Below are 12337 nucleotides of genomic sequence, written 5' to 3' on the forward strand. Positions count from 1 at the left end.
CTAAAGACAAAAAGCATACCCCAAAACAATAGTCTAAAACAAATAGGGAGGTTCTGGGCAGAGAACAGTTGACATTATCAGTGCAGTCTAAGTTTTCTTTTTTTCCTTGAGGAAAAGGCAGCTTTCCCTAATTTGTTACAGGAAAAGTGTTGTTGTATCAGCTAGAGTCTAGGTTTGCTTAAGGCATAACCACATAGGTGAAAGATGTTGATTATTGAGTTTTTTCACACCATATGTTTATCAAACATCATTTGATTTGGGTTTCTAGAAGGAAATTTCAGTTTGACTTACCATTTAGGATTTTTCTTTTTGGTTCTAACCCTGGAGGGGACGGACATTGAATACGTTTCAATCTTTGAATGCATGACACTTGACAATAAGTCTAAATCCTGGAATTGGATAGCTGTCAGATCCCACTCATTTCTACAGTGTGAAATTAGCAAGAAGATACAGCTAATTACTTGATCTCAATTTGGTCTTCTCATCTGGATAAACATTTTCCCCAGCCATTTGGTTTTCATCTAACTCCTGTGTTTAAGATGATTATTACCGGGGCGCCTGGGTGGCTCAGTCGGTTAAGCGGCCGACTTCGGCTCAGGTCATGATCTCGTAGTCTGTGAGTTTGAGCCCCGCGTCGGGCTCTGTGCTGACAGCTCAGAGCCTGCAGCCTGTTTCCGATTCTGTGTCTCCCTCTCTCTCTGCCCCTCCCCTGTTCATGCTCTGTCTCTCTCTGTCTCAAAAATAAATAAACATTAAAAAAAAAAAGATGATTATTACTTCTAGGTTAATCAATAAACTAAGGAATACCTCTTCAGGATCATTGCTGGAAGTTGTTGGGAGTACAGTCTATCTTCAGATTTCTGGGGGGTCTGTCAGATTGAATGGTAAAATATATTTGATGTCACTATTTCTAAATGCATAGTTTTTGCTGATAAAGTAGTATTCTTTTCAAATATTATGAAAAATTCTGAGTTAGAGTTATTTACATTATAGTTAATTTTAGGTGTTATTACAATACAAGATTTTTTTTTCTGGTAACAGAAGCTTATAAAATTTTTAAATGTGTTTACTTTTTTATATAGCTCCACCAAGTATGTTGGTGAAGGATGAATATGTTCATGACTTTGAAGGGCAGCCATCATTATCCACTGAAGGTCATTCAATTCAAACCATCCAGCATCCACCAAGTAATCGTGCCTCAACGGAGACATACAGCACCCCAGCTCTGTTAGCTCCATCTGAGTCTAATGCTACCAGCACCACCAACTTTCCCAACATTCCTGTGGCTTCCACAAGTGAGTAGTAGAATCCAGTGTAGTCAGCAAGTTGATTTTCCCTATTTAATATTTACATGTAGTCACTTGGAGGAAACTCCAAGTAAAAATTAAAAGTAATGTGATATCTTTTATAGGAAAAAAGTATTAAAAAGGTCTTTCAGTTGGTCCTAGAAAAAATGGTGTTTGTAATTTTGCAATTTACTTAAATTTTTTTTTTAATGTTTTAGTTTTGAGAGAGAGTGTGGGCAGGGAAGGGGCAAAGAGAGAGGGGTATAGAGGATCTGAAGTGGGCTGTATGCTGACAGCAGAAAGCCTGATAGGGCTCGAACTCATGAACCTCGACATTGTGACCTGAGCTGAACTCACAAACTGCGAGATAGTGACTTGAGGTGAAGTCGGACACTAAAGCGACTGAGCCACCCAGGCTCCCCTACTTAAGTGTTTTTATGTTGATGTACAGTCAACTTGGAATTTAAGTAATAACTTTGATTATAATATTGATTTAAATTAATGGTCAATTTGTACTACCTCTACTACTACATGCAGAAGTAAGAATTGTCTTGAGCTTTCAGATATGTTTTAGAGAAGTGTTTGAGTAGTTAACAAGTAGTTTTGGACCAAGATGTTTGTAAACATTTCTGTTAATGGAATTGCAAGCTTTACTTTAATCAGTTTTTATTTTTTATCTGGCAGAATATTACTTTATAATAGCTGTTTCAGTCTCCCTTGTACAAATTTAGAAAAAAGGATCTTGATAAAGTTGTTCATAACTTATATCCCTTAAGATAGACATTATGTATTTTAGTCAATTTTGAAATAAAGCTAAATTCTGTGTATCTTTTTTTTTTTTTAACAAATTTTTCTAAAAGGCTCTTCTCGTGATAGAGATACACCATCTTCTCTGCTACATTATAGAGACAGAGGGATATTAGGTTTATCTTTTCTTGGGCCTGACCAGGGCAATAATGATTCTGTTCTTTTTTTATTTTTTTATTTTTTTAATGTTTATTTATTTTTGAGACAGAGAGAGACAGAGCATGAACGGGGGAGGGTCAGAGTGAGGGAGACACAGAATCTGAAACAGGCTGCAGGCTCTGAGCTGTCAGCACAGAGCCCGACGCGGGGCTCGAACTCACGGACCATGAGATCATGACCTGAGCCGAAGTCGGCCGCTTAACCGACTGAGCCACCCAGGCGCCCCCGATTCTGTTCTTTAATATTGTTGTTTATTTGCACAGTCACCAAATGTTGCATGGTTTGCTGTTTGGCAAGTGGGGTTGCTTTTTTTTTTTTTTAAAAACTAATTACAGAGCAGGGTCTTGGCATGTATATGGTGTTATTTGCACCTGGTTGCTAAGGAGAGTGTATCTCAGCCCACATCAGCAGTAGATTGTTGATAGATCTGGACTAATACTTTGTTAGCTGCCACCAAAGGAAGCATTATTCTATTTAATATCAAATGAGATTCAGAATACAAATTTGATCTTTGGAATAAATGGGGGCCTAATTTCTGTAATTGAGTTTACAAGTAAAGTATACCAAATATCCTCCCTTTAATTCATTTTACCTCTTCACCAAAATGTATGTAGCAACATATTTTGGATTTGCTACCTGAGATGACGGTCTCACCATAGACAGCATATTCTAAGTGGATCTTATAGTTTAAGCATATACTTTAGAGCCTGGGCCCTCTTAATCACTTAGTGCTTCTATTATCTGTCTACTCTTTATTTACCAATTTGGGAATATAGTTTACAGAGTGGTCAGTGATGGATCATAAAAGAAAGCACATTACAGCCAGCCAAGCATAGATTAGTGATAGAGTACAGCCACTTACTTTTATTGATATTATCTGGAGATTAAATTTGCATGCCTTTGTTGATGCTTGCTAAAGTGACTTCATTCTAACTGTTCTATTCCCTAGAGCCAAGTCTATTGAAAACCAGGAAAAGTGATATGAATGAAATGCAGATAGTTTTTCTTGGTATTTTTTAGATATATTTTCATAGTTGAATCGTGATTTTTAAAGAATTTGTTTCAAAATGTTCTGTAGACCTCAAAAAAGTGTATTGATAGGATTAAAAGAAAAGAAATTGGACAAAATAGGGGAATTGGAAGACTATTTCAGGGGCTCCTGGGTGGCTCAGTTGGTTAAGCGTCTGACTTCAGCTCAAGTCATGATCTCCCAGTTTGTGGGTTTGAGCCCTGCGTCGGTCTCTGCACTGGGGGTGTGGAGCCTGCTTGGAATTCTCTCTCTGTCCTTGTCTCTCTCTGTCCATTCCCCACTTGTGCTCTCTCAAAAATAAATAAACTTAAAAAAAAAAAAAAGGACGACTTTTTCAAATAAGCTTATCTAGGTGTATTGTTTAATTTCATCTTACACACTTGGAATTGTGTAATAGAAATATTCAGTACCGATAACAACCTGTGTTCATTTGGCACTTGAATATCTTCAGGTTTTTTTTTTTTTTAAGTATCTGTAAATTAAAATAATCTCATTTATATAGGGACACTTTTTGTAAGGTAGCTAAGAATCTGACATGTACAGTTGTTAAAAGCAAGAGTAAAAATGTCATTAACATTTGAAGATAACTTGGAAAAAATTTTTTGGGATGAGTAGGAAGGGAGGTTTCTAAAAACATCATGTTTAAAAATAAATAATTGGGGAGTATTGAAATAATCTCTTTAACTTTTAATTTTATAATCCTAGCCTTAAGGAAATGTGATTTGTAGAGAGGAGAAAAATGTTCCTTTTCCTTGATACTTTGATCGATGGTGTCATTTCCTTTTGTGTATCTTGATTATATTCCCATTTAGATGAGAAAAGATTGAAGCTATGTCAGTGATAGATAACAACTGTGAAATTTCATTGCTTTCCAAATGGAATAAACAATTGACTTCATTAATGCTTGCTTAAAGAAATCAAGCATTTTCCACTTAAAAAAAAAAAAAAGGCCTTAAAAATGTAGGTCATTGGGTCGCTTGGCTGGCCTGGTTGGTGGGGCATGTGACTCTTGATCTTGGAGTTGTGGGTTTGAGCCCCACGTTGAAGATAGAGATTACTTAAGAAAAAAACACAATAAAATCTTTTAAAAAATGTAGGTCAGTAAGCGATATTGTAGAATGGTTTTGAATAGAATAGAAGCCACAGGAGTCTTACTCCTTCTGGTATATTACGTATAGAAAGAGTAAGTAATTTCTTGTAAATCGAGGAATATGGTAGTGTTCTTGGAAAGAGATGATTTTTGGTTTTTAAAAGTACATGAAAAAATTTCAAAGTAGACTTCGAGTTTGTTGTGTTTTTTTGTTTTTTGGGTTTTTTTTTTTTTTGGTTATTTTTTTTGTGTGTTTTTTTTTGTTTTTTTGTTTTTTTTTTTCGGTGGTTTTTCGTTTTTGTTTTTGTTTTTGTTTTTACTAGCAATGCTCTATTGATGTAACAGTGGAGCTTGAACTTTTCTAAACTTCACCTTACCCATCACATTCCATTTAAAAGATTTGCCTGCTCTGCTTTTCTTTTATCAAACCATAGCATTTTGCCATTACCAGTACCAGTGCTGATGATAATGAATTTCTAGTTTTCAACATTTTCTTGAGCCTGGACTTTTGGAGTCCTAATTAGAAGGGTCTAGAGCTAGATGGCATGGCCAGTGATGAGCTGATGTGCTTCTGAAGTTACTGTGATAGGCTAGACACGTAGTGGGATTTTGCTGGCACGTGAAGAATATTAATGAAGGAAAAGGCCTCTAAAATTAGCTAGGCATTACTTTAAGGTACAATAATTTTCAACTTTTTCAAGTTAAGGTTTGCCTTCATAGATGACTTTAGGGTTTGTTATTTGATAGACCATGGACTAGTACCACTTTTTGCCCATCTTTATAGCTTCGATCATCAGTTATAGTTGGTCCTTCATTTACTGTATAAAAACGCAGGATTGCATCTCACAATGTACCATATTAATGTCTTCTTGTTCCTCTAGGTCAGCCTGCCAGTATACTGGCAGGCAGCCATAGTGAAGGATTGTTGCAGATAGCTTCAGGGCCTCAGCCAGGACAGCAGCAGAATGGATTTACTGGTCAGCCAGCTACTTACCATCATAGTATGTACATGCTTTTTAAAATCTTTTAAGTAGTTGAGAAAAAATAGGCAGACTTTATAAAAGCAAATTAATCCATGTGGGCCTTAATTTTTAGACAGCACTACCACCTGGACTGGAAGTAGGACTGCACCATACACACCTAATTTGCCTCACCACCAAAACGGCCATCTTCAGCACCACCCGCCTATGCCGCCCCATCCCGGACATTACTGTAAGCTCTTGTTTTTGTTTTAAGGGCCTTTTCTTTTTGAGAACTTGTTTTCTTTCTGTTTTGTTTTTTAAATGTTTTTACATCTTTTATTCATCTTACAATTTAGTTTCATTAAATGATTACTGCTTTTCAGCATTTTGGTAAAAACAGTATTATTTACTTTTCATAGTTTTGTTATCATACCTTTGTTTTAGAGGAGTAATGTTTACTAAATTTATTTCTCTGTTGCTAATGTTTCATTAACATCACATTGATTTCCATTCATTTGTTTGTTTACTTTGTATATGTTCTTAGGTCTCATGTATATCTGTATATCCACCCTAAGTGGATTGAAATCCCTTGAGTGTCAAGATCTCAAGGTTTCCCTCATCATAGTATTCAGCAAAATGCAGACACTTACGTGTTGTCTCTATCATTACTCTGTGCAGGCTTGATTTGGAGGGATACTCTACTAATAACCATAGCTTGTAATTTCAGACAGAAGAGGAACATTGTTCATTTGGCTTAGTGAAATCAAGACCCTGAATTTTTCATATGTATCCAATTCCTTTTCCTCCATTATAAGATTAATAGAACCAAAGAAAATTTGGAACATACAGAAAAGTGTAAATAAGAAAATTTAGAGTCCTACCACGTAGAGATATCCACTTCTAATATTTTTCGTATTTTTTCTTCCAGTCATATAAACGGGTGTATGTATATTGGGAGAGAAAGGATCATACTATGTATATATTGTTGTATCCTGCTTTTTTTCAATTATGTTACTATTTTCCATACCTTAGGGAATGTAATTTTTTATGGCTGCCTGGCCCAGCATAGTGGTTAAGGTGCTGAGGTTGGACCCTTAACTGGCTGTGTGACCATTGGCAGGTTATATAACCCCCACTAACTAAGCCTTAAGGGTAATAGTATCTATCTCAAGGAGTGTTGTAAAAAGCAAATGGAATAATTCGTGTGAAGGGTTTAGCACAGTGTTTAATGCTTAATAACCTCTCAATTTATCCTTAATTTAATAAACCTTAAACGTTTGTTTTTAGAACGGACCTAAGATTTTGAATTATTGTTGTATATTGCATTGTAAATTACACTCTTATCACCTTACATGAATAATTCATTTATAATTTAAATCTTGTGTGTACAGTTATTGCAAATTGCTTAACAGCACTTGGCACATAGCATTAAAATGTTAGCTATTAAATATCCACAAAAGTACCTTGAGAGTATTTGCTTATATAAAGTAATCTAAACTAAGCTTTTAAATTTTTAGACATTGAATAAGCTTTAAACCACTCCTAAGGTATGATAGTTATATTTAAGTAAGGTTTATTAAAAGTTTTAGCATTGGAAAACTTTTAATAAATAAAATTGGGATTTTTATTGTCTTTTCTTCAGGGCCAGTTCACAATGAGCTTGCATTCCAGCCTCCCATTTCCAATCATCCTGGTAAGTGTATTTCAACAATGATTCCCTATATTTAGATTTTCTTCATAGTAATTAAAACACACACACACACACACACACACACACACACACACAGGTTTTAGTCTAGTTACACAGTAACCTACCTAACTTTTTAGATAAGTACAGTACTCCTTATGGCATTAGCTAATCAACAGTTCATGAGTAGCCAATAGAGTCCACATAAGCTGCCTATATTTGATACTTTTTAACTGTCTGAAATAAAAGACAAGAACTGTTTTTTCAGCTAAAATATGAGGTACCAAAGTGCTGGTTTTAGCATTGAATACATAAATATGCAGCAGAAGAAAACTAGGTTTCAATATAGAACAGCTGTAAAAATGTAGTTTAAAAAGCCAGGGAAAAATCTAAAATGTGCGCTGGAAATAAAAATAATTCACTCTGTCTGTTTTAGAAGATAGATTCAGGAATTTTTGGTTAACTGGAATTTTTAGAAACTTTTTGATTAAATTATGTTCAAAGGAGTAAATAGCTGAATAGATTTCCTTAATTCAAATTTGAATATGTCTTTTAAACCATAGAAGTAAAAAAGCAGAGAGAGTTAAAATACTGAAGGCTTCTTAACATAAACATAGCATTTTGAATTACTTTCCTCTATCCCTTCATATGTTTTTCTTAGCTTAAAAAGATGCAAATAAAATTGATCGCTTAATTTTTTTTCCTACTTAAAAGTAATTTGTTTTATTATGAAGAATTTCAAACATATACCAAATATCAGACAGCACCCCCCCCCCCCCCCCCCGGACCCCCCATTGTACTCATCCCTCAGTTTCAGCCATTGTCAGCTAAGGACCAGTTTGGTCTCATTCATACCCTCACCTATTACTTTGAAGGAAATCCTATAAAATTGTTTTATATATAAATATATCAGCATGTATTTCCAATAAAATTTAAAAAATAATGTAACTACAATAACCATAATGATCATTTTAAAGGATAACTTATAGTTCTTCAAATAGATCTACATAATTTTCTTAAGCAGTGTTTGGTTTGTTATTTTTTATGTTGGTTCTAATTTTTCTTCCAGCTGTTAAAAAAAAACCATTGAGGGTAAGATTTTTAAGCTTATAACACTTCTCATGTTTCAGTTTAAGAGATTTGAAGAGTTTCTGAATCAAAAGGCCAAACTGCTTTATAGAGATCACATCAGAGTATGAGAACCAGTTTTACTCACCATGCTTGCCAGCATAGGCATGATAGTTCAATAGTCTTTTTGCTGATTTAGGAGGCAAATAATATTGGTTTTGATTAGAAGAAAAATGCTACTGGCCGGGCCTAAGTACTTTTTAACCATACATATATACTACTTAAATTATCCTCTTTAGTGGGTTTTCTACATGTTATTTGCATATTTATTGAACATTGTTTATGGGTTAAGGAGCCTTCCCTTTTTAAAACATTTTTATTGAGAAATCTAGAGAAAAGTATATAAAACAAGTATACATACAGTCTCATGAATAACAGTAAAGCCAACCCCTAGGTAACCACCACCCAGATTGAGAACTACGACAGCACTCCTAAAAAACTTCCTACCCCATGCATTTTGTTTCAGTCAAAAACTTTTCTTCTTCATCTCCAGAAATCAGCACTATCCTGCTTTTTGTGGATACTGTTTTGTTTTTGTTTTTTGAAACTGATGAATGCATCCTTAGACCATCTAGTAGATTGGTTTTACTTGTTTTTAAAATTATATGAATGAAATCATTATATCAGAATCTTAATTTGTTGTGAATAAATATGTTGGGATAAGAGGGGAAAATCTAGAGTCTTAAGAATGAGAATTTTTTCTGGCTTCAACGAAGCAGAAAGTCATTAGTCATTGAGAGTCATTAGTGATGCCTGGCATTTTGGGGAGCCTCAGTGTCCATATGGCTAAGTGGAAGGTGGTCTGCAGGAGGGAGGGTAACCAGAGCTCAGAAGAAAGACCTACTCTGGATGGGATGGTGAGGTGGGGTTAGAAAGGGTGGTTGGTTATTTGGGCTCAATTTGGATTCAGCAATTGCTTTTGGTTTCCTGATAGATTTCCTTCATTCTCATGATGCAACTGATGTTGAGGTCTAACAGTTCCTGGTGGTTAGGGAATAACATTAACTAGTTATGAGGATACACATCTGGAACACCCCACACTGGTATTAAAACTTCTGTCTTGAGTAGACTAGGAAATGACTTAATGGTAAGAATTATTCTGAAAGGTCTCTGTCCAAGTGGTTGTGGGAGAGGATCAGCTATGCACATACACCTGTAGTGGAGTCAGCTGGTTGGAATGCAGAGGGCTGTGAACTCTTTGACTATGAATACTTAGAGGCCCCAGAGGAGTTTTACCTGACAACTGTTATCTTCATTACTCCTATTACAGTATTAAGAGAATATTTTAACTGGTTGCCCTGTTGGGAGGGCTTGTAGTCCTGGTTTACTCTCTACTCTTATTCAGTATTTCTTTTAAAATTTGAATCCAGTTATTTCTCTGCTGAAGAACTTGCATTAATTTCCTGATCATTGCTTGGCCAAAAGGATGAAGTTGAAATTCCTTTGCTGGGCAGAAAATAGACTCTGATCCTGTTCCATGTGTACTTTTCTAGCCTTGTCTCTTTATGCTTTAACCATCCTGAAGCACATACTCAAGCTTGCCCAGGTATCATTCCTCTGTGCTTCTTCTTTGTCTTATGTCTTGTGCACTATATTAGTTACCTGTGTTCTGCAACAGACTACTCCCCGAACTTAACTAGTTAAACAGTAATAACCATTTATTATACTTAGTTTCTGTGGGCCAGGGATCTGGGAGTGGTTGGTTGGTTTCTTTGGCTTAAAGTCGCATGAGGTTGCAGTCAGGTTGTTGGCTTGGGCTGCTATCATCAGAAGGATTTTCTGGGGCTGGAAGATTCACTTTCCAAGTGGTTTACCCATGTAGCTGGCAAGTTAATGTTATTGTAAGCAGTAAGCTCCACTTTCTCTGCATGGAGCTTCTCAAGTGTCTTCACACGATAGCCAGCTTCCCTCAGAGTAAGTGATCAAGAGAAGGCAAGACAGAGCCTCAGGGTCTTTTAAGACTTATCAGAGGCACCTGGGTGGCTCAGTTGGTTAAATGTATGACTCTTGATTTTAGCTCAGGTCATGATCGCACAGTCCTTGAGTTTGAGCCCCACGTCGGGTTCTGTGCTGACAGTGTGGAGCCTGCTTGAGATTCTCTCTCTCCCCTTTCTCTGGCCCTACACTGTTCACACACACACCCTCTCTCTCAAAATAAATAAAGAAAGAAAATTTAAAAAAGAGGATCAAAAGTCATGTCATAATTTCTGTAAAGTCCTATTTTGTGAGGAGGGGGTAACACACGGATATGAATATCAGGAGGTGAGAATCCTTGGGGACCATCTTGATGCCTACCCACATACTCCTAAGCTCCTAAATGTGTGTGGCAAATTCCTTTTATGTATGTATGTATGTATGTATGTATGTATGTATGTATGTATGTATGTATTTAGAGAGACAGAGCATGAGTCAGGGAGGGGCAGAGAGCAAGGGAGAGAGAAAATCCCAAGTAGGCTCCGAGTTGTTAGCACGTAGCCCAGTGCGGGGCTCATTCCCATGAACCGTGAGATCATGACCTGAGCCGCAATCAAGAGTCAGATGCTCAACACCCTGAGCCTCCCAGGTGCCCCTGTGCAAACTCTTTGTAAAGATCCAGCTGGAGTACACCACTTTTGGGAAGCCTTTCCTAATCCCTGTGTCCTCTGCTACCTAGTACTTTTAATTCTACTAAATTACAGTTGGTAGTTCACTTCTTATCCTTGATTCATGAACGAATAGAAAAGAAAGCAAAGTGGGGCGCCTGGGTGGCTCAGTTGGTTGAGCGTCCAACTTCAGCTCAGGTCATGATCTCACGGTTGGTGGGTTTGAGCCCTGCATTGGGCTCTGCGCTTGGCAGGTCAGAGCCTGGAGCTTGCTTCAGATTCTGTGTCTCCCTCTCTCTGCCCCTACCCCACTCATGCCGTCTCTCTCTCTCTCTCTCTCTCTCTCTGTCTCTGTCTCTGTCTCTGTCTCTCAAAAATAACATTTGGAAAAAAAAAGAAAAGAAAGCAAAGTAATACTTGTTTTAGGTGTGTGGTTAATGTGGCCCCTTAAGGTCTGACTAAGAAATGCTAAAATGTTCTACCCCAGACTTAGGACCTTTAAGAGGGAAAATAAGCAGATACCTCTGAATATATAAAATATTTGAAATAATTAAAAATCCTCAATAATAAATATAGTGTATCTTTTTAAGAAATGATTTTTCTTTATTAAAACATTTTTTAATGTTTAATTTTGAGAGAGAGTACGAGCTGGGGAGGGGCAGAGAGCAAGGGAGACAAGAATCCGAAGCAGGCTCCAGGCCCTGAACTGTCAGCACAGAGCCCGACACTGGGCTTGAACTCATGAGCTGTGAGATTGTGACCTGAGCCAAAGTTGGACACTTAACCAACTGAGCCACCCAGGAGCCCTGCGAAATGATTTTTGAGGACAGTTACATACATGCTTTCAGACATAGATGTAATATAAATTGTAGAAAATGAAAATAATTAGTATTGGTCATTACCTTGGTATTAAGGATTTCAGGTAGGCCATATACTTGCTAATTTTTATGCTTTGACTTTGATAACTAAGTCGAAAAAAATTTTGGGCAAGGTTAGTCATTTTATTTCTTTTTTATGGATTAACTTTGTTTTTGCTTTTTCTTAAAACAAAAGCTTTTTCTTTAATATTCATCCAATTAAATATTAATTGCAAATTAAAGTGAGTTTCCTCAGTGTCTTTGAAGTTGTTTTGGTAATTCACAAATGGATTCAAAATTGACAGATTTCCAAATTCAGGTTATATTTTAGTAGTTTGGAACTCTCTACCATTCAAGAGAGAGTCTTTACGTGTAGATAAAAGATTCTCCTAGGGCATCTCATTCAGATCTAAATAATAAAAGAAATAATTCATAATGAGTCTCTTGGGCACTTTAACCAAGTTTTTAACTTCTTGAATTACTTGCTGTCAGAAATTGAAGATAATGCCTTGGAGACTTATATTTCCCAGTGTAATTGAATAACATTTATTTGATAAACTGTGCTTTATAATACATTTCTCCATTATAAAAAATATTTAGCTAAGTTCTTATATTGTAAAAAAAAAAATTCAGGTTGCTAACTCAGTCTTTTAAAAACCTTTTCTCTCGCCTGGGTGGCTCGGTTGGTTAAGCGTCCAACTTTGGCTCATGTCATGATCTCACAGTTTGTGGGTTTGAGCCCTACGTTG

The 12337-nt window shown here is 36.4% G+C and overlaps 1 protein-coding gene across 7 annotated transcripts in view; it reads left to right on the forward strand.

The window, feature by feature from the left end:
• SMAD4 (SMAD family member 4) overlaps positions 1 to 12337 on the forward strand; it is a 59991-nt gene that overhangs the window by 25186 nt on the left and 22468 nt on the right. For all 7 annotated transcript variants that reach the window (XR_006195550.1, XR_006195551.1, XM_042911516.1 and 4 more), the window contains exons 5-8: positions 1083 to 1295; positions 5254 to 5373; positions 5468 to 5584; positions 6977 to 7027. Coding sequence is in view for 5 of the 7 variants with exons in the window: in XM_042911516.1 (XP_042767450.1) it covers positions 1083 to 1295; positions 5254 to 5373; positions 5468 to 5584; positions 6977 to 7027 (501 nt within the window). In the remaining 2 variants the exon portion in view is untranslated. The remainder of the gene's footprint in view (positions 1 to 1082; positions 1296 to 5253; positions 5374 to 5467; positions 5585 to 6976; positions 7028 to 12337) is intronic.

The sequence above is a fragment of the Panthera leo genome, chromosome D3 (genome assembly GCF_018350215.1).
Source record: "Panthera leo isolate Ple1 chromosome D3, P.leo_Ple1_pat1.1, whole genome shotgun sequence".
NCBI lineage: Eukaryota > Metazoa > Chordata > Mammalia > Carnivora > Felidae > Panthera > Panthera leo.